Raw genomic sequence first — 20,640 nt, 5'->3', positions numbered from 1 at the left:
CCCTGCAGGGGGAGCGCGGGGAGTCCAGCCTGAGCAGAGGAGAGCAGAGACGGGCTCACCGGGTACAGCGTGGTTCTGAGCTCCAGGTAGAGCACGTTGTCCTGGTAGAACTCCTCCAGGCCCCGGGAGATGTAGTCTCGGAACACCGGGGCATAGCTCACGAGGCCCCCGATCGCCACGAAGATGGTATTGAACTTGGCCCAGACCATGTCCTGGTTTGCATAAGTCGCATCGGGGTTCTCGGTCATCAGAGTGAAATTCCTCAGCAGGCTGTCAGGATACAAAGGGTGCGCAGAGCCTTGCTGCAGGCTGTCGCCTCGGGCCGGCCAGTAGGACTCCTGCCCAGGCTCCCTGACGGAGGCCCCTCCCTCACCCCCACCCCCACCCCCCGCCCCAGGACCTCCACGTGCTCCCCAGGAGACACCTGGCAGGACACTCCCACCACCCACGCTCTGCTGTCCCCCTTGGCCTCTTAGCCAGGCTGACCCCACTGAACGGACATCTCAGACTCAGCTCTCCTTGGAGGGTGCTGTGCACTGAATTGTGTCCCCCAAATTCATATGCTGGAGCCCTAACTCCCAATGTGACTGTGTTTGGAGATGAGGGCGTTCAGAAGGTAGCTAAGGTTAAATGAGGTCCTAAGGGTGGAGCCCTGACCCAGTAGGGCTGGTGTCCGAGACCCCAGGGGTCCACGCAAAGTGAGAAGGCGGCCGTCTGGCAGCCCAGGAGAGAGGCCTTGGAGCAACCTGGCCACACCTTGATCTCGGACTTCCAGCTTCCAGAACGCTGAGAAAGTACATTTGTATTCTTTAAGCGCCCCCGTCTGTGGTACTCCATCGTGGCAGCCCCAGCAAACTCAAGCCCGGGGTGCGATGGAAGTTAACTGTGAACTTGGCAGTACGGGACGCGGGTTACTTCCCTGATTCGCCGTTTACCAGCCGTGTGGCCTTGGGCAACCTCCTTAACATGCAGGCTGAGCTGCATTTTCTTATTCATCAAGGAAGTACCTCAGGAAAGCCCTGTGTAGATGGCTCTACGACTAGAATAGTTATGATGATATTCGTATACAAGTCTGTTAGGAAGCTGGCCATCATGTTTTCAGGCTCTTTCATCCATCCGGGGCCCTCTTGGCTCCGGCCTTACTGAGGGTCCAGACAAATCCCATTCGGTGCGGCAGCAGTGTCACTGGTCAAATCGGGTTTTTGTTTTTGTTTTTGTTTTTGCGGTACATGGGCCTCTCACTGTCGTGGCCTCTCCCGTCGCGGAGCACAGGCTCCAGACGCGCAGGCTCAGCGGCCACGGCTCACGGGCCCGGCCGCTCCGCGGCACGTGGGATCCTCCCGGACCGGGGCACGAAGCCGTGTCCCCTGCATCGCCAGGCGGACTCTCAACCACTGCGCCACCAGGGAAGCCCTCAAATCGGGTTTTAAACGTACCAGGAACTTGCTGCGGATGGGAAAGGTGTTGAATGCCTTGGTGAAGCAAAGGATCCCATAAAGTTAAGAGGAAAAGCCTCCTGAATTTTTTAACGCCGGGTGTTTCTAGAAGGGTCTGTCCTACGGGGACACCGCACACGCCAACCCCACCTGCGCAGGTGCGAGCCGGGTTCTTCCCGAGCCGCCACCCACCTGTGGTCAAACTCGGTGATATCCGGCAGCCCCCTTCGAAACTTCTCCAGCAAAACCCACTCGGGACATTCTGTTGTGTTCAGGGTGGGGGGAGTCGAGTGAGCAAATCTGAACTGCGGGGTCCCCCTCGGGGTGAGGCAGAAATAGCAGTGGGGCCTGTAGGTGACGTTCACCAGCCAGTCCATGCTGACGATGCTGAAGTCGTGGACGTGTAAGGCAGCCCCTGCAGGGAGAGGGGCGGCTGGGGTGAGGCGAGGGCAGCGGGGGCCGGACCCCGGGGCTCGGGGTCGAGAGCCCAGCAGAGGCGGACGAGAGGGCCGTGGCTTTCTATGGGGCCCCGTTCCTGGGGACACGGGGCCCTTTCCCTCTGCGGCGGCCTCGTCCCGGGGCGGCCCGGCCTCCTGGCTCCTTGACCCCGTCCCTCACCAGCAGGAGCCCTGGGTGGTCTCATCCCGGAGGCCGCAGGCGGGTTTGCAATCAGAAGGCTGGGCTGCATCTCTTGGCTTCCAGCTCCCATGGGGAGCCTGACCTCCAGATGAGTCCTCCGGGCCCAGCGCGGCGTGAGGGGCGTGAGAAGACCGCCCCGCCCGCCCCCGCCAGCCTGTCCGCCCAGGGTCCCTGAGTCCTCCATCCCGCTCCGCGTCACCCCACCCGCGGCCTGCCCACCTCCTGCTTCCCGTCGAGCCCCGCAGCCTCTGGCCTCCTTCAGACCCCACACCGGCTCGAGGCTCGGGGTTCACCCCCTCTGCCCTCCTGCTGTGTCTGAGCGCCTGGCCTGGACACTGGCCCCTCGGCGGGTGTCCCGCTGTGCGAGCTCTGGCGTGTCCCCTCTCTAAACAGGGAGGCTGCTTTCCCAACCTCACAGTTTTTACATTTTTTAAATCTCTATAATACTACCAAAAAAAGTATAGAAAGCTGGCAGCTGCAAGTTACGTGTTCAGGATCATGACTGTTCCACTGTCCACAGCGATGCGCTTATACAGTAGCGTCACCTGCAAATTGGCACTTGCCACCTACCTCTACAAGGATTAAATCAGGAGCCGCTGCAGCGGCTGACCTTCAACGCCCCCTGAAAGGAGTTCAGGGAGGAGATCAGGAATGAGGCCCTCTGTGCTCTGGGAAAAACTAACAGAGCAGGTCTTCAGATAGATACTTTCAGGAGCTGATTTTATGAGCCCTGTTCTTGCATCTCCTCCTATTTACAAAAACACTACGATCCTTCATGGTGACGTCTGCTCCTGGTGACCAGCTGTAACCTTCACGAGACTAGCAGAACCTTCTGCAAAAAATATGTGCTTCATTATATGTACTCCCCCTTCACCAAAATCACATCTCTACTGACCTTCCCCCTGCCTCTTTGGAGCAGTTTCTCAGAGCTACCTGAAATGCTGTCTCCCGGGCTACAGTCCTCATTTTGCCCCAAATAAAACCGAACTCCCAGCTCTCACGCTGTGCGTTTTTTTTCCAGTGAACAGTAGCAATGAAGTATTAGAAATGTGTTTATCCAGGACGCATCCTCTTCGCTAACTCAGCCTCTGGAAAGGCTAGAAGAACATATGCAGGGAGGGATAGCGTTCTTACAGGGGACGACCTCCAGCCCTGCCAGGGATGCCCGGTGATGTCCAAGCCCCCTCCCTGCCGCCTGTCTCAGGCCAAGTCCCCTCGGAGCCAGAGTTTTGGTTTCAGGGTGGACGGCGGCCACGTGGAGCCCCCGCCCCCAGTCCCCCAGCAAGGACTAGGGTCAGGGTCCTAGTGGAGTCTGGGTTCCATTCAGAACAAGAACCACCGGCTCTAATTTGGTACCTCCTATGTCCCCAGGACCCCAGAACCCTCCCCTCTAGACCCCTACCTTTCGGCATCTTCTTCAGGATGTTGAACACCGCACTTTTCTCAATGAGGCTCTTGGCTTGGAAGAAGTGCATGCTGGGTGGGATGCTCCCCGTCCTCAGGGCCTCCTGCATCTCAGCCTCCTTGAGGGCCCCGAGCCTCTGGTTGGCCAGCTCCTCCTCCTGCGTTAGCACCAGCTGCCCCCCGATCCGCATCATATTCTCTCTCATCAACAGCCGGTTTCGTGCCTCATCTCCGGATGTGGCGGAGCAGAAAGAAGACATGGCCACGGCCAGCAGCAGGACGGGCAGGGCTGGCCGCCCTGACACGGACATTGGGATGCCTGGAAGAGGAGATCGCTCTGCTGGAGACTTGGGCAGGGGGGAAGCTGAAGATTTTAGTGTTGAACCTGGACTGCCCTCCTCCCATCCTATAGTCAGGTGAGCAGGAGGCAGCACGTACACGACACTTCTCCTCCTCTGAGACCCCAGAGAAGAGATCTCTGGGTACAGACAAGGGGGGTTTCCCCACAGAAAAGTTCATCACGAGGCCTCCCAGACCAGGGCTCGTCCTCCGCGAGCCCTGCTCACATGCACAGGGAGACAGTGACATCGGATTTTTAGTGTTTCACTTTTAAATACAACCCGAGAGCAGAGGATCACGAGGCTTAGAAAGAAAGGCTCCAACATAACAACGGAACTTAAAAAATAACACAGAGAAGGAACTAGCACAGGAAACGAAAGAAAGTCCAGAGGAACCATAGTTAATATCTTTACAGAGATGAGAAAAGATATGTGTCCCTAAAACAGGAACAGGGCGGTGTGAAAAATAAACAAAACGAGCTTTCAGAAATTAAAAACATGAATGCTGAAATTTAAAACATTGACTAGCAACATTAAAAGATGGAACTGGGGCTTCCCTGGTGGCGCAGTGGTTGAGAGTCCGCCTGCCGACGCAGGGGACGCGGGTTCGTGCCCCGGTCCGGGAGGATCCCACGTGCCGCGGAGCGGCTGGGCCCGTGAGCCGTGGCCGCTGAGCCTGCGCGTCCGGAGCCTGTGCTCCGCAACGGGAGAAGCCACAGCAGTGAGAGGCCCGCGTACCGAAAATAAATAAATAAATAATAAATAAATAAATAAAAGATGGAACTGAAGAGAAGCTTTTAGAAAGTAGGACAGGGCTTCCCTGGTGGCGCAGCGGTTGAGAATCCGCCTGCCGATGCAGGAGACACGGGTTCGTGCCCTGGTCCGGGAAGATCCCACGTGCCGCGGAGCAGCTGGGCCCGTGAGCCATGGCCACTAGGCCTGCGCGTCCGGAGCCTGTGCTCCGCAATGGGAGAGGCCACAACAGTGAGAGGCCCGCATACCGCAAAAAAAAATAAAATAAAATAAAAAAAAATAAAAATAAAAATAAAAAAAAAATAGAAAGTAGGACAAAAATAGGAGAGAAGAATATTGGTTCAGGAAATCCAACACCCAAACAACAGACATTTCAGAAGGAAAAAGAAAAAATAGACGGGAGAAAAAAAGGAAATAAATACTCTAAGAAATTGTCCCAGAACTGAGACCTGCCCCCCCCTCCCCGCGTTGGCAAGACGCGCCCGGCACCCAGCGCACTCGACAGCGACATGTGTTCCAGACATTTCAGAATATTAGCATCAAAGACTCCGGGAGCTTCCAGGGAGCAGCTGAGCCAGGTCTCCAGCAAGCGGGGATTCCCTCCAGAAGGAAGGAACTGCCCCGGTTGGGTCTGCGGGCGGAGCCTGACCCGGGCTGGCTAATGGAACCACGTCTAGGAATCCTTTCTGCACACAGGAGAGTATGACACTTTCTACCAGAAAGAATCAAAACTGTAAAGGGGGAGACCCCAGGCCCAGCCCCAAACTGGCACATCTCACTTCACGACTGTGGGTCTGTTTCCTCACCTGCAGAAAAGGGTGAACTGGATGACGTCAGTGGTTCTCAAAGTGTGATACACGTGTCATCCCTGTTCAGGTGGACTAAAAAACTTAAAGCAGTTAATTTAAAGAAAAGTGTTACGTCAATAGAGGTACAGCAATACCACAAAAATGGAGAGTCTGGTCATCTGCATGGACACGTTGTCCAAGGTCCTTCCCGGGGATGGCTCTCAATTATTCTAGGTATTTATTAAATGGTTACACTGGACCCGCAGGGGGAGATTTTCAGAAGGAACCAGATGGTCATCCACTGGGACGGCAGTGTGGCAGGTCGGACCCCGACCCCGGGAGCTGGGCTTCCGGAGGACGCCTGCTGCTTCATCAGGTCCTAAAATCTCTCCTCGGGTGCCAGTGTTTGCCAAAGCTGCAATCTCCAGGCAGAGGGACAGCGCCGTGTGCCCCAGCCCCATCACGGAGCCATCTGGCCCCCCCAGCGACCTCCACCAAGGGCCCCGCCCCTTGTCCCCTCTCCCCATGACATTTAACAAGGGCCACCACCCCCAAACCTCCCACTCTGTCCTCTCCAAGGACCCCAGAGCATCTGTGTGCCCAGCCCCCAGGGGCTCCTCCCCGCCGGCCAGACCGAAGTGTGGCCGGTGCAGGTCAGGAGCAGCCAGCCGCGCGGGAGAAGGGGTCATCCTGTCCACACGCCCACTTCATGTCCTCCCTCCCTTTTAGGAGAAGGCGCGTAGGGGCTCCCGTGGTGGCACAGGAGTTAAGGGTCCGCCTGCCAATGCAGGGGACACAGGTTCGAGCCCTGGTCCGGGAAGATCCCACATGCCGTGGAGCAACGAAGCCCGTGCACCACAACTACTGAGCCTGCGCTCTAGAGCCCCTGGGCCACAACTACTGGGCCCGCGCACCACAACTATTGAAGCCCGCGCACCTAGAGCCCGTGCTCCACAACAAGAGAAGCCACCGCAATGAGAAGCCCGCGCACCGCAACAAAGAGTAGCCCCCACTCACCGCAACTAGAGAAAAGCCCGTGTGCAGCAATGAAGAACCAACACGGCCACAAATAAATAAAATAAAAAATAAATGAATTTCTAAAAAACAAAAGAAGGCACGTAAAAGCTCTACAAAAATAGCTTGTTTGCAGGCTAAGAAGAAAGGATCGGGGCATCTGTGAGCCCGAGTCATGCCCTGCCCCCACCCCACCCCCGGAGTCACCCCGGGGGCAGTGGCCCCGCCCAGGTGAGCCAGCAGTGCCCCCAGCCACCTACACGCCTTGGCCCCGGACCCGCCCAGGAGACCCCAGTTACCTCGGGGCAGCTCCAGAGACCGTGACCGTGGACTCTGTCCCCGCAGCGGCCGTTGGAAGCCCAGGCTCCCGGCCGTTTCACTTCCCCAGAGGGTTTCACTTCCCTGCAGCCCAGGGAGGGGGGCGGCCCGCGTGCGCATGTTCCCATGTGTGTGTGAGCATCCACGTGTGTGCCTGCGCGTTTCTGGAGGTCACACACACGCGTGTGGAGTCTGTGTGCGGGCGGGTTCTGCTCCTTTGTCCGGGCTGTGAGTCGCTGCGCACTGTGCCTTATGACCCGGCACGTAGCTCTGGACCACACGGACCACCGGGCGGCACTGAGACCCGCTCAGGAACTCTGGGAAGCGGTCTCCTCCTCTAAATGCAGGGTGAAGTGCGGGCCGGCCCACTGGACAGCAGGTAAACAAATAGGTACGATAGAAGGTAGATGTTGGGGACTTCTGCAATGGACCAGTGGCTAGGACTCGGCCCTGGCACTGCCCAAGGCCCATGTTCAATCCCTGGTCAGGGAGCGAAGATCCTACCAGCCGCACAGCGTGGCTAAAAAGAAACAAAAAGGTAGATGTTTTATGGAGAATCAGGGATGTCGGGGAAGGACAGTGGAGGATGGGGGGAGGGTAGCCGTCCGGGAGGGAGGACACAGCAGACACAGCGCTGATGCCTAGAGGCTTCAATCAGGCCCAGCTTCACACCAGCCTGGCCGTGCACGGCGGTGTGACCTCAGGCGTGTCATTCAAACGCTCCGCACTTCAGTTTCCTGGGCTGAAAGTGGAGCTCGTAGAAGCAGGGCCGCACACGGTGCTGCACGGGTCAGTGGGGAAGGCCTGCAAAGGCCCCCCCCCCCCCCCCCAGTGCCCGGCAAGTTCCCAGCAGTACGAACGTCACTGCCATTGGAGTAACTCTTGTGACTCAGCCCCAGGCCAACCTAATGGCGACACCGTGGCAGGCTGCCCCAGTGACCTGCGTCACACACACGGTCCACATGCTGGCCCTGCACCCCTCCCATCCCAGCCGTGCCCCACTCCTGCAGTGCCTTCTGCCCCAATCTTCTTAACCACTGTGCCACCAGGGAAGCCCTCAAAATTAATTTTTAAAAGTCAGAAGAATCAGGGACTTCCCTGGCGGTCCAGTGGTTAGGACTCTGTGCTTCCACTGCAGGGGGCACGGGTTTGATCCCTGGTCGGGGAACTGAGATCCCGCATGCAGCATGGCACAGCCAAAAAAAAAAAAAAAAAAAAAAAAGCTAAGAGGAATCAAACGCAAAAAGCAAGTAGTACAGAAAAACAACATTGGGCTTCCCTGGTGGTGCAGTGGTTAAGAGTCTGCCTGCCAACGCAGGGGACATGGGTTTGATCCCTGGTCCGGGAAGATCCCACATGCCTTGGAGCAACTAAGCCTGTGTGTCAAAACTACTGAGCCTGTGCTCTACAGCCTGCGAGCCACAACTACTGAAGCCTGCACGCCTGGAGCCCGTGCTCCGCCACAAGAGAAGCCACCACAGTGAGAAGCCCCCGCGCAGAAACGAAGACAAATGCAGCCAAAAGTAAATAATAAATAAATAAATTAATTAATTAATAAACAAACAACAACAACATTGATTAAAGCAGAAGGTAAGAGGGCAGACCACCAACCTTGAACAAAAATCATCTGAAGATTTTAAAAATACCAGATCAAAGTTAAAGATAAACCTTGTCTTTTCAAAAGCTTTGGTTAAAAGTAGGAGCTAATTTTCACATCTCAAAAGCTCGGCTCTGGGGCCTGCACTGGCCGGGGTGGCGTCCAGGTGCTGTGCTTCGGAATCTACCTGGGCGGGGGGAGCAGGGGACCCAGGTGGACTCGGCGGACACAGAGGGGCCGGCCAGGCGCACATTCCCGACACAGAGTCAGAAACGAGGAGGCGCGGCGCGGTCAGAGTCCAGAGGCCAAGCAGAGGCTGTGCAGAGCAGCAGGTCCAGGACGGCGGTGCAGGCCAGCCTCTCGGGCTCTTGCAGCTACGGCCACCTCTGAGGTCGCTCAGCCTCCAGGATGCGGCACGGCCCAGCAGAGGAGGTGAGGCCTGTGATGACAGCTCCAGCAGGACAGCGCGGGGAGGCCGTTCCAACCACAGCTGTGCCAGTGCAGGCACCGTAAGATGTAGAGTAGGATGCCGGCCCCACACGTTCCTGAAGACCGCCGTCAGAAGCCGAACTGGGCTTCTGCTCAAATCAGAATCTCCAGAAAAGGGAACCAAAGCACGCTTCTGGCACCTGCACGGAATGAAGCCTGAAGGGACAGCTGGGTCATGACCTCTGCCAACTTAAAAAAAAAAACCCACAACGTGCGAGTTGTGAATTGTTTTATTTGGGGCAAAATGAGGACTATAGGCCAGGAGACAGCATCTCGGATAGCTCTGAGAAACTGCTCCAAAGAGGCAGCGGGAAAGTCAGTACATATGTGATTTTGGTGAAGGGGGGGTCCGTACAAACCAGCACGTATTTTTGCAGAAGTTTCTGCTAGTCACGTGGAGCAGACGTCACCATGAAGGGTGTCAGTGCTCTTCTAGACATGAGGAGATGCAAGAATTGGGCTCATAAAATCTTCCGAAAACATCTAACTACCTGAAGACCTGCTCGGCCAGTTTTTCCCAGAGCACAGAGGGCCTCATTCCCGATCTCCGCCCTGAACTCCTTTCAGGGGGCGTTGAAGGTCAGCAGCTGCGGCGGCTCCTGATTTAATCCTTGTAGAGGTAGATGGCGAGTGCCAATTTGCAGGTGACGCCCCCAAATCGGAGACAGGAGAGCTTGTCGGGATTCAGGCTGGTCTCCGGCTGCACAAATATGTGAGAGGTATTTTCATTAAAACTTCTTTTTCCCCAGTACAGCGAGTTATATGCTGTTGCTATATTCAACGCACAGCAGTATATATAGGTTGAGGTTTTTTTTTTTTTTTTTTTTTTTTGCGGTATGCGGGCCCCTCACTGCTGTGGCCTCTCCCGCTGCGGAGCACAGGCTCCGGACGCACAGGCCCAGCGGCCACGGCTCACGGGCCCAGCCGCTCCGCGGCACGCGGGATCCTCCCGGACCGGGGCACGAACCCGCGTCTCCTGCATCGGCAGGCGGACTCCCAACCACTGCGCCACCAGGGAAGCCCTAGGTTGAGGTTTTAATGTGATGGATACACCATTTTTATAGATGATAATAAGGTCTCTGACCACCAGAGTTAAGAAAATGGATATAATAATAGGTAAAGCTTATTGAGAATTATACATACTCACTCACTGAATCCTTGCAGCCCCCTCGACAGGTGGGTAAGCACACAGAGCACCTGGAGACTGGGCAACCTGCCCGGTCACACGGACCTGCCCCAGGCAGGGTCACCTGTCGCATCCCTGGCAGCAAGGCAGCAGGTCTGCAGGCGTCCGGGCGGCTTCCCCCAGCACAGGTGGGACATCGGACAGAAAAGATCAGGCACAAGACGAATTTTCCAGATACAGGAGCTTGCGTTTTTAACAACTAAAGTATTCTCAGGAAGAACTGCTGTGCGGTATTGAAAAACATCTGAACACCCCTCAGCCTTAATGACTTTATCTGCAAACAGGGGCAGTAACAACAGGTGCCCCGCCACTAAGCTTTCTACCAAATCAGTTTGTGTGTTTGTGAAACGACACAGGTGGAAATATTTTTAAAACTGTAGAGTAACTGCAGTTACGCAGGGGAAGTAACGTTCCTTGTGCACAAGTCCTTCTAAAGTATGTTTTTTCCTGGCTTTGTGGAATGTACCGAACGTCATCTGACCCTTTACGCCGTGTCAGGGTCACACTCAGGAGCCTTTATTTTACCCTCATGTAGCTGCTGGGCCACCACACCGAGGTGTGTCCACGATCGGCCCCATTCTCGGTGGCTCTGCCCCTACACACGCTTTATATCAATATGACTCTCTGTCCCTCCCCGTGCAGTCAACCTGCTCCTTTTTTCTTTTTCTTTTAGGCTGTGTCGCACGGCTTGCAGAATCTCAGTTCCTTGACCAAGGACTGAACCCAGGCCGGGGCAGTGAAAGCGCTGAATCCTAACCACTAGGCCGCCAGGTAACTCTCCCACCTGCTCCTTCTGGAGGGTCTTTTCTCTAAACTCTCCCCTCTGAAGTGTCCCTTCTTGTTGGCTGTGGACTGAGGGACCAGGTGACCAAAACTACAAGGCGTGTGGGTCCCCAGCGAGAGCTTGGAGAATCCTCCAAGCTGGCCACCTTCCTAACTGCACGGACTGATTTCCAGGAACGAAGGCGGACTGAGCCCAGGAATTAACCTCAGCTCCCCTCCAAAAACCCCACTAAATGACAGTGGAAGAGGTGTTGTTTTTGCAAAGCGTAGATCCACAAGGATGAAGAAAACAGGAGTGGAGAAAAGAGCAAAATATTTTTGGAACAAGTGCTAATAATTTGGAAGTCTCAAAAAAGCGGAATCTTCAACCAGCAGTGAGGAAGGCTAGCGACCTCGCTGCTGAGAGCGGGAGGGGAGGTGGGTCCCAAACAGGAGGGGAATGCCGGAAGGGTCCAAAGCTTTTCAAAGAGAAACAGCCAGGCAAGCTACACCGGTTAAAAACAAAAACACACCAAAAAATCGAGAGCCACAGACATCCTTCCCGCTATCCGTCCTGCAGAGCACTACAGGTTTGTTTTCGGAGAAGGCAGCGGTTTCCGGCCTCGTTAAGGATGGGGCACCCCACTAAAATGAGGGCATCGTTGAAATTTTGCATGTTGAGCTCTGAGTCTTCCGAGCTTTTCCCCCCGTTTGTCTCCCAGACATCAGTAACCAGCTCATGCCCTCAGCCTAGAAAACCAAAGCCCCAAGACCCCGGCAGCGGTTTGCCAGACGGCTGCACAGCAGCGGGTGTGAACAGCAACCTGCCCCTGTGAGCACCAGCCTGAGGGCCGGGGCTGGATTCCGTTCCCGTCCACCTGCCGTGGGCACTGAGCGTCCCTCAGCCTGTCCTCCCGCCTGCGGGTGCCACAGCTCACTCTAGACAAGCCCCACACTTGACCTTTACACTCTCCCGTAATGCTTTTGTTCCAGTCTCATTTTCCTTTTCCTATTTTTTTTTGGCCGGGGCGGGGGGAGCTTTTCCCTTATTACACCTGTCCTACCTGCAGGGCTGCTCTGTGTGGTCCCTCGCTCTGGCTGGTACAGGGGTTCATCACCAATCATGCCACCCTCGGTGGGGGTTCCGAGTCCAAAGACGAGAAGCGGCCTCTGGTGAGACCGCACGGTTTGGGTGGTGCGGTCTCTGCAGACGTGGGGACCCGAGCCTCCCGGGGCTGGAGGACTCATCACCGTCAGCCAACAGCGTGTCAGGGGCCCGCCGCTCCCCTGGGCTGTCCCCCGGCAGCAGGAGAGGGAAAGGGCTGCTCCCTGGACGCCGAGGCCTCCCGGGCAGGGCGCCTCTCACCGAGCATATTCCACTTTGGCCCGTGAAGCTCTTCCAGCATTTTCTCCTCTCTGGGGGAGAGACTTTCATAAAAGAAAGCAGATCCCGTCACTTTCGTTCTAAAAACCCTCCAGAAGTCCCCGTGGGGCCTCACCAGCCTTACCAGCCACCCACGGTCTCCAGAGAGACTTCCTGAATTCCAGGCTGTGTCCCTGTCCGGCCACGCTTGCCCCGACCTCAGACCTTGGCGCCCATTCCCTGGGCCTGAGAGGTGTCCTCTCCCCTCCAGGCCAACTCCCACTTTCTTATCTCAGCTAGGGCTCCTTTAACTCTCAGAGGTCGTGACTCCTGCCCCAGGACAGAGACCAGGTCAGGGGCCCCTCCAGTGCTCAGCCCCCTGTTTTAGGGCACGCTCACTACGTTGAAACGTCCCGGGGACTTTCTCTGCAAGAAGGATGCATCTCCTTTGTGGGCAGAGACCGTCTACAGGGCCCTGTGCCCCTTGCACTGAACCCCCGTCCACACCTGCCCAGCGGACAGTGGCTGGTGAGTGGGTGAAGGAAGCGTGGGGTTTGCTCAGCTCTTCCGGGAGGTTCAGACCCTGCACGGACAGGGCTTCGTTTCCCTGACTTCCGCAGGTCTTTTATCCTCGAAGTGCATCTCCAGCCCCGTCCTCCGTCTCTACCTTCTCTTTGATTCCCAAGCTCCATCCACAGCCTGCCAGCCTCTGACTCTCTAGGAGGATCAGGGGAGAGTCTGAGCCCGGAGAGAGGAGACCTAGAGCAGGAGGAGGGGGCAGGGGAGCCCCGTTTGTGCGCTGCCCTTTACCCACAAAGGCTGCCAGCATGCGCAAGACCTGTCCTTGCCCCTGTTGTCTAAGATGCTGCAACAGAGGCCTCAGGGTTCAATGCCCAGCCCAGGTGGTCCGTTCTGCAGCCTCCAAGAGGCGGGACCAGGTGGAAACAGCCCCGGTGGCCTTTACCCTGAGCTCTCCGCTTGCGAGGCGAACCGTGTCCTGTAGTTGGGCGAGCCTTTCACCCTGCTTGACAGATGAGAAACCTGGAATTCAGAGACGTTCATAAACTCTGTCCAGGTCACGCGGCAAGCGGCTGAGCCTGGAGGTACCGTCCTCCCTGCCCTTCGCTGAAGCCCCTGGGGGAGCCCGCAGGTGTGGGGACACAGACAAAGCACCGGAAGGATGACCAGCGGGGCGGAGGCTCTGGGCAAGGACTACTTACGCACCGGGAGGCCACGAACGCACCGCACCCCTCTTAGGCTCCCTCATTATTCCACGGAGCAGACGGGCCTCACCTCCTCCGTGCTGGACGCGTCCAGCCCTCCCGTCCACGCAGACCTCAGACAGCCCTGCTGAGGCCAGCCCTGCCTTCCAGTTCAGAGCCGTGACAGCACGCGGGGTCCTCTAAGCCCCACCCCAGACCGCTTAAATCTGCTTCCCTGGCCTTGGGACTTGGGTGCCCGTATTTTTTTTTAAGCTTCCCTAGGGGTTCTCTAGCACAGCCAAGGCTGAGAACCACTGCATTTCGGGAGATGGGTCCACGTGGAAAAGTTAAATAGTAGTTCACAGCATTATGGGCACAGATTTAAAAGGCTCAAATTCTTGGGGACTCAGGGAGGGGAGCTGGCGGCTGCCTCGTAAAGGAGGTGAGCTTGGGCGTCAGAGGAGGGGCCTGCGCGGCCCTGGGGCCCTGGGCCCCCAGACTTCATCTCCCGGCGGTGGTGCCGGGCTGGAGGTCAGCGGGGAAGTCAGGCCGTCCAGCAGAGACGTTGACTTCAGGGCTTATTTAAAAGGCGCCTGGTGGTTGTTGAAGCAGAAAGGAGTGACAGCAGTGGGGAGAGAATGGGAGGGGCAGGGAGTCCCCCTCCTCCGCCCCCAACGCTCCATCCTCCTCCCCCATCTCCAGAGCTGGCGCTTTCACCCCTAGCCTTGGGGATACGGTGCTGCGGGGACCCGCACTCAGAGGCCAGTGCCGGCTCCTTTGCTCCCAGAGGAGCTCCTCTGCAGCCCCCCCTAAGCGGAGGCACCGGCCAGGCCTGGCTGGCCCACGCTGTGTGAGGGGCCTCTGTCCTGACGCCCACAGCCTCTCCTGACTCCGCCCCAAAGTTTCAAAGACAGAACCTGAGGTCCGCAGCAGGAACACCATCTGTCGGGCAGTGGCACAGGGGAAGTTCCCAGCTGAGACGAGATTGCTCGAGGCCGGTTCAAGTGCAGGAGGGCAGAGAAGGGGAACATGGCTGTCTCTGCCTCAAAACAAAACGCAGACAGGGCTTAGGACAAATCCACAAGGATGCCTGACTTCCCAGACCTACCAAAGAGCCCGAAATGTCGGCCAGCCTCTCGGTCAGCCTGGGGACGAGGTGGGCTCCGGATCGGGGCGTGGGGGGCGTGTGGGCTTGTGCGGCCTGCCTGCCCCGCCCTGGCCACCCCCTACCGGCCGAGTACCTGCATTAGCATCTGGAATTGTTCCATATGCCAGAGCCAGAGCCAGCGCCGGGCAACGCTGCTTTTCCCCCACCGCAGATGGAGAGGTGTGGGGTGACTCTACCCCCCTAACACGGAACCTGGCGAGGTCTGTGTTAAAATGCAAATGCAGGGGTCTTAAATATTTTTAAGGTTGGAATACCAGAAACAGATTGTCCCGGGGGCCGCAAGGATTACCTTTTAAATGCAAATGAAACTAAGGAATCTTTAAGTGAGGTTATTGTCACGGTGATGAGCTGAGGGCTGGGGCCAAGGGACTGACTGGGTGGGCCAGCGTCTTATTAAAACAACAACAACTAGAAAAAGACCGAAAGGGGACGCAGGAGCCCAGGAGAGGTGATAAAAAGTTCCCGGGGGAAGCCAGGGTGTTGACCGAGGTCCGGATTCCTGGGGTCTGTGACTCAGGGTGACAAGGAGGACATTGATTCCACCAGAAAACCCGGGGTCTTCTGGCACAGAAACGGGCCCAGACTTGCTAGCTCGACCGAGTACGGGAACTGGAATCGAGCGGGGGCAGCGGGGGAGCCCTCCCCGCCAGAGACCCCTGCCCACACCCCCCTCCTGCACACACAGACGAGCTCGACGTGCGGGATTGACTTTGATGTCCCCCCTCCTCGGTACGCGGATGAGCTCGACGTGCGGGCTCGAGGTTGGTGCCCGCAGGGTCCGGCCGCCTGCACGCTCGCTGGCGAAGCGATGATGTCGATCCTCTGCCTCCGGTTTCCTTGTGCTCACCCGTTTCCCTCAGCAAACTCTTCGCTGCTCGGTGCCCAGCTCTGTGCTGGGGGCCGTCCTGCCCCCAGGAAGTGTGCGCCGTCCGTAGGGAGACACAGGCGTGGACGCATTTAGCGTCTGGAGGCATGGAACAGTGTAGGGGGGGAGACAAGGCAGGGTCTACCGCAAGTGACAATTTAAATGAGACCTGGGGGGCGGGCCGACGTGGCGGAGGCGGGAGAGGCGCCCCCCAAGGCGGGATGTGCGCGGAGGGCCTGGACGGAGAGCGAGGAAGGGAGGGAGGATGGACGGGGAGTAGAGGGAGCCGGGCCGAGACGGGACGTGGCCCTGCCCAGGTGCTGGGCCCGCGGGCGCTCGCTCCGTGGAGCTGAGATGGGCCGGCTCGTCCCGGGCCCGGCCCTGTCGTCGCCCCTGCCCCGCACCGGCTGGGAGCAGCCCTCGGCCTCCCCGGGGACACCTGCAGGAAGCGCGGTGCCCCCCGCCCCGGGCGTCCCCACTGGGGACGGGAGAGTTGTGTCACCAGAGGGTCTGGAGGAAGGGGCAGAGCCTGGAGCCTGCAAGGGACTTGGCTCTCTTCTGTGTGATGAGGCCGACGCCCGAGGCCGGGGGTGGGGGGGGGAGCAGGAAGGGTCCCAGGCCAGAGGCCAGTGTGGGCTCCCTGCTGGGGGCTGAGAGGCCATTTTAGTGCCGAGGAATCCGGACAACTGGAGCAAAGTCGGAGGGAACACGAGAAGGGGGGCTGGTCAGGATCGGCGTGGGCAAGTGACCCTTAGGGTGAGAGAGGGCACGTGACCCGCTCAGGGGACAGCGGGGACTGCGGCTGAGCTGGGGTTTCCTTCTGGGGCCGGGGACCAGGCGGCAGCTCACACCACCACGGGGTGCGCGGCCTGGTGGGCCAGGGGCTGGGCAGGAGGTCGAGGTCCTGTGGAAAAGCCAAGAACGCTTTCGGGGGCGTTGAGACCGTGTCCCGGTCCAGCCATGACTCAGCTGCACAGATTCCAGCTGAAGCCTCCGTTCCTGGGAGAGACTGTCACTGAGCCTGCTGGTCAGTAGCCTTAGGGACGTTACCCCCGGAGAGGAATCAGTGGCCACAGGCAGGAGGCGGCACCATGTGAAGCGGGTCACTGATGGCCGTGGTCACGCGGCCGATTATTGGACGAGACCACAGGCCATCAACAGAGACAGGCCAATGACAGGCTGTGCTTTATCGAGACAGGAAGACCTTTCTCTGTGCAGACTTCATTTAAGTTGAAAGAAAAAAACAGGGTGCAGAGGTAGGTACTGGGCCGCCCCAGTATAAGAAAGGAAGAAGAAAGAACAGTACGTACTCGTGACTGTTTGCAAAAAGCACCCCTGGGAGCATGCCACGGAAGCTGGTGGCTGTGATTAGCGACAGGCCGGCATGGGATCGGGTGCGAGGGACGGGGCTCGGGGGCAGACTTTTTTCTGGAGACATTCCCACGCTATAGCAGAGGGGGCTCTGCAGATGTCATTAAGGTCACCGCAGGCCGCGTGTCCTCGGAAGCACGGTCCTGCAGTTACGGGCCTGCCTAGAAAACGCTATTCCAGATTTCGAACAAGTCTGCCTCGCGAGCCAAGGTTGCCTGTGACGATTACTGGAGAATGTTGTTAAAAACCCGAAAGGCGTTTGTGTGCTCAGTCCAGATCCTATGGGGGTGGGCGAAGCTCGGCAAGCGTGACTCACCGCTGATCCTGGAAGTAGGAGCGCACGTGCGCACACGGCCCTCCCAGGTGCCTGGAGGAGGAAGACGAAGAGCAGCCACACAGAGGCACGGGACGGCGCTCTGGGGGTAAATCGGGGAGGCAGCTCACCCAGGGCCCGCGGCCCAGGCCTCTGCCGGGTCTCGTGAACAAACAGACTCCTGCCCAAATGGCCTGACCCGCCTCTGCTGTTAGCTGCCTTTTGGTCTCTCCTGGTTGTGTCTCCCCATCTTTCCCCAGGAATTGTTCAGACTCACGTCTCCGTGGCGCACCCTGGGGTCCGTGGCCGGCTCCCAGTCCCCGTGGCCCGCCCCCGTCTCCGTGGCCCGCCCCCCGTCTCCGTGGCCCGCCCCCGTCCCCGCGGCACCACCCCCCCTCGCCCCCCGTCTCCGCGGCACAGCTTCCTGTCTGTGGCGCTGGCCCGGCTGAGGGTGGTGAGGTGACAGCTTAGCTAGATGGCGTGGGTGGCTGCCTGGTGCCGTCCACCTGTTCGGAGACCTGGGCCCTGGGAGGGCGTTCCTAGGAGCCCCCTCAGCCATAGTGCACCGCCCCACGATGTGAGGTGACCCTCGGTGGCACTTTGATGTGATCTGGGGGCCGAGCGTGATGGAGTGGGAGGGGCGTGGGAGGCCCGGACTCTGGGGAGGTCCTGGTTGAGACACACACCCTTTTTTCCGTCTGCAGGAAGCATAAGAAGGAGTAAACCCAAGACACAGCTGGGCTACAGCCCCTCAGGGAACTCCACCGGTGGGCACGTGACACCCACAGGGGGTTTCCAGAAGCTGGGGCACTGAATCTGTGGTAGGAGACACTTCCTTCTGGGATCTCGGCTTCTCTCCCTGTATGAGCTTGCTGGCACTGCCATAGGGGATACCACAGACAGCGGCTTAAACAACAGAAATGTGTTCTCTCCCAGTTCTGGAGGCTCAAAGGCCAAGATCAAGGTGTCCGCAGTTTGGTTCCTCCTGAGGCCTCCCTCCTTGGCTAGCAGATGGTCTTCTTGCTCTGTCCTCACATGGCCCCTGGTCTCCCTGTGTGTCCAGATTTCCTCCTCTTGTAAAAGGGCACCAGGCAGACTGGATCAGGACCCACCCTGAGAGCCTCATCTACCCTTAATCCCCTCTGTAAAGTCTCCACGTACAGTCTCATTCTCAGGTCCCGGGGTTAGAGCTTCAACATTCGAATCTGGGGACATGATTCGGCCTGTAACACTATCTGGAATTCAAACACCAAACCGTTTCACCAGCTGAGGGAAGCGCCTGGGGCGAGAAGGCAGAGGTGTGTCGGTCGAGTGTGCGGTGAAGCACCCCCGGGACTTTGGGGAGGGGCTGTCTTGTCCTCTGTTAACAGGAAAGGGTCCCCCTCCACGTGGTGAAGCCAGGGCCCCGCAGCAGGGCAGAGGTGGCCGGTCTGAGCAGGAAGAGGTTCCTGGCGATGGAGGGTCCCACACCCTGGAGCCCAGGCCTGAGGGAGCTCGTGACTCTTGCTGGGGGGCTGGACAAACCCCTATAAGACAACAGGAACCTCCAGGCCCTGTGTAGCTGGGTTCTATTGCAGCTGGATTTCAGAAGGAGGAGGGTCCGTGAGGCTGGGGCTGAAGTTCCCAGGGCTCTTGGGCCACTGCTCCTGCCACAGATCTTTCTGTCCAAAACAGTGAAAGCCAGTCAGAAAGCCTCAGTCGCGCGGATGCTCAAGATCTCAGAGATTCATTTCAACTTCCTAAAATCTCCAGACAACCGTGGGGTTTGCTCTGCTCCCTAAGCCCCCCTGCCCAACACACCAGGTGTGAACTGACACTTTCCACCCCTGAGGGTGGATAAGAAAACCTCCGCCCGCAGTCTGCAGGCACCCCTGAGCTCACCCCTGCTGCCCGCCGCAGCCTAGCCCCCGGGAGCCCGACTGCTGGTGGTAAAGCCAGCTCGCTCAGGGGCTCCTTCCTGGCCGCTCTGGCCTCGGGCAACGGGATGTGGGCAAAGGGGAAGGAGGAGCCTGTAGAACTGGGGAAGGACAGACGGAATCAGAGAGACAGGATGAGAGCACGCCGGGCTGAGGACCGGGCGGATGGTCTGACGCCCACTTCTCTCGGCCCTGCGTTTTCAGGCCCGGGGATCCGGCCCGGCCCGGCACCCCCGGCCCCCCTCAGCTCTGTGTGCCCCACTCCACGCTGCCCTCCGGGAGGCCGCCGTGTTCACCGCAGGCGCGCGGCCCCTCCTGGGCTCCCGGGTTTGCGGTGGGCCCCTCGCCCCGGGCTGGGGCCTCCTTCTCTGCACCCGTTGAGTCTAGGGCAGCGGCCTGGCCCTGGAGGTGGCCAAGGCGCCTCCATTTCAGGTGATGCCTCGGGAATATCTTTAAGGCCCGCCTGAAGCAAGCAAATTAGAATTCACCTTTGCTGAGCATGATAAGTGGGGCTCCCAGGGCCCTGGTAGGGGCCGGGCCGCTGGGTGGAGCGGAGATCCTCAGGGTCAAGTCAGACCGGGGACGGGGGTGCAGGCGTCCCAGGCCTGGCAATCCCGAGGGCCGTGCCCTCTGCTGGCAGCCAGGGGCGAGGCCGTGAGGTCACAGCCTCCGCATGCAACGTCCCCTGGGTCTCCGACTGGGGCTCTAGGGGCACCCGCAGCTCCGCAGAAGCCGTTTCAGCAGGAATCTGGCTTTAACAGGAACAGAGGATGTCCATCAACCCTCCTTGAGTTTCTAAGGAAAAGGAGCCCAAATCTGAGTTTCACAGGAACCGCGACTTCAGCTCATGCCCCCCCTCGGCGCCCTGTGGACCCCTGGGGTGCGGGGGACACCCCTTCCTCTGGCGCCCTGGAGCTTAGTGATGGAGCTCCCACCCAATGGCGGGCGGAGGAAGGGGCCCCCACTGCTCAGGCGCCCTTGGTGGCGGGACCTCCCAGTGATAACTGTATAATCCCCCACGGGTTTCACTGTGCCAGAGGCCGTCCGTGTATCATCTCATTTAACCCTCTAAGAGCTAGTGCTGCCATTTCCATCGCAGAGATGAGGAGACTAAGATAACTGGCCCAGAGGGTGAACTCGCCCAAGGTCACAGCGCGGGTCAAAGAAAGGGGCAGTGAACCCAGGTGAGGTAACCACTAGGCTGTCCTGCCGCCCCCCCCTCCATGGGCGTCAGCTCTGAGGAGCTGGTGATCACCAGCAACATCGACCTTAGCTGCCAGGGAAGGCCGTCCAAGGCAGGCGGGTGCAAGCCTGAAACCAGGACAGGAAAGGCCTTGGGAAGAATATTCTAGTCCACAGGCAGCAGACCTATAGCCTGCAGGCCAAATCTTTTTCATACTTTATGGAGGCATATTGACGTATCATATAATTCATCCATTTCAACTGTACAATTCAATGATTTTTTAGTAAATTTAGAAGTCAGGTTGTGCAATAATTACCATAAATACATTTGAGAACACCTCCATCACCCCAGTAACATTTCCCAAGCCCGTTTACCTGCAGGTCAAAATCTGACCCACAGATGTTGTATTTGGTCCACCATATTTTATTTTATTTTATTTTTTATTTATTTTTTTTTTTAAATTTATTTTATTTTTTATTTTTTATTTTTTAATTTATTTATTTATTTATTTATTTATTTTTTAACATCTTTATTG

General features: G+C 58.0%; 1 protein-coding gene across 5 annotated transcripts in view; it reads right to left on the bottom strand.

Annotated features, from left to right (window-relative positions):
• ADA2 (adenosine deaminase 2) overlaps window positions 1–6,760 on the bottom strand; it is a 28,185-nt gene extending 21,425 nt beyond the window's left edge. For 2 of the 5 annotated variants that reach the window (XR_010835723.1, XM_067008450.1), the window contains exons 1-4: window positions 5,377–5,807; window positions 3,478–3,798; window positions 1,629–1,851; window positions 60–270 (exon numbers count right to left, since the gene is read on the bottom strand). Coding sequence is in view for 4 of the 5 variants with exons in the window: in XM_067008450.1 (XP_066864551.1) it covers window positions 60–270; window positions 1,629–1,851; window positions 3,478–3,790 (747 nt within the window). In the remaining variant the exon portion in view is untranslated. Of the gene's footprint in view, window positions 1–59; window positions 271–1,628; window positions 1,852–3,477; window positions 3,799–5,376; window positions 5,808–6,375; window positions 6,392–6,671 lie in introns of those variants that run through there. The other 3 variants (XM_067008449.1, XM_067008451.1, XM_067008448.1) reach the window with 3 other exon arrangements.
• Window positions 6,761–20,640: the final 13,880 nt, after the last annotated feature.

This window comes from Kogia breviceps, chromosome 12, assembly GCF_026419965.1.
Source record: "Kogia breviceps isolate mKogBre1 chromosome 12, mKogBre1 haplotype 1, whole genome shotgun sequence".
NCBI lineage: Eukaryota > Metazoa > Chordata > Mammalia > Artiodactyla > Physeteridae > Kogia > Kogia breviceps.
Note: the sequence above shows the minus strand (reverse complement) of the source record. Positions and strands in the feature narration are given on the sequence as shown.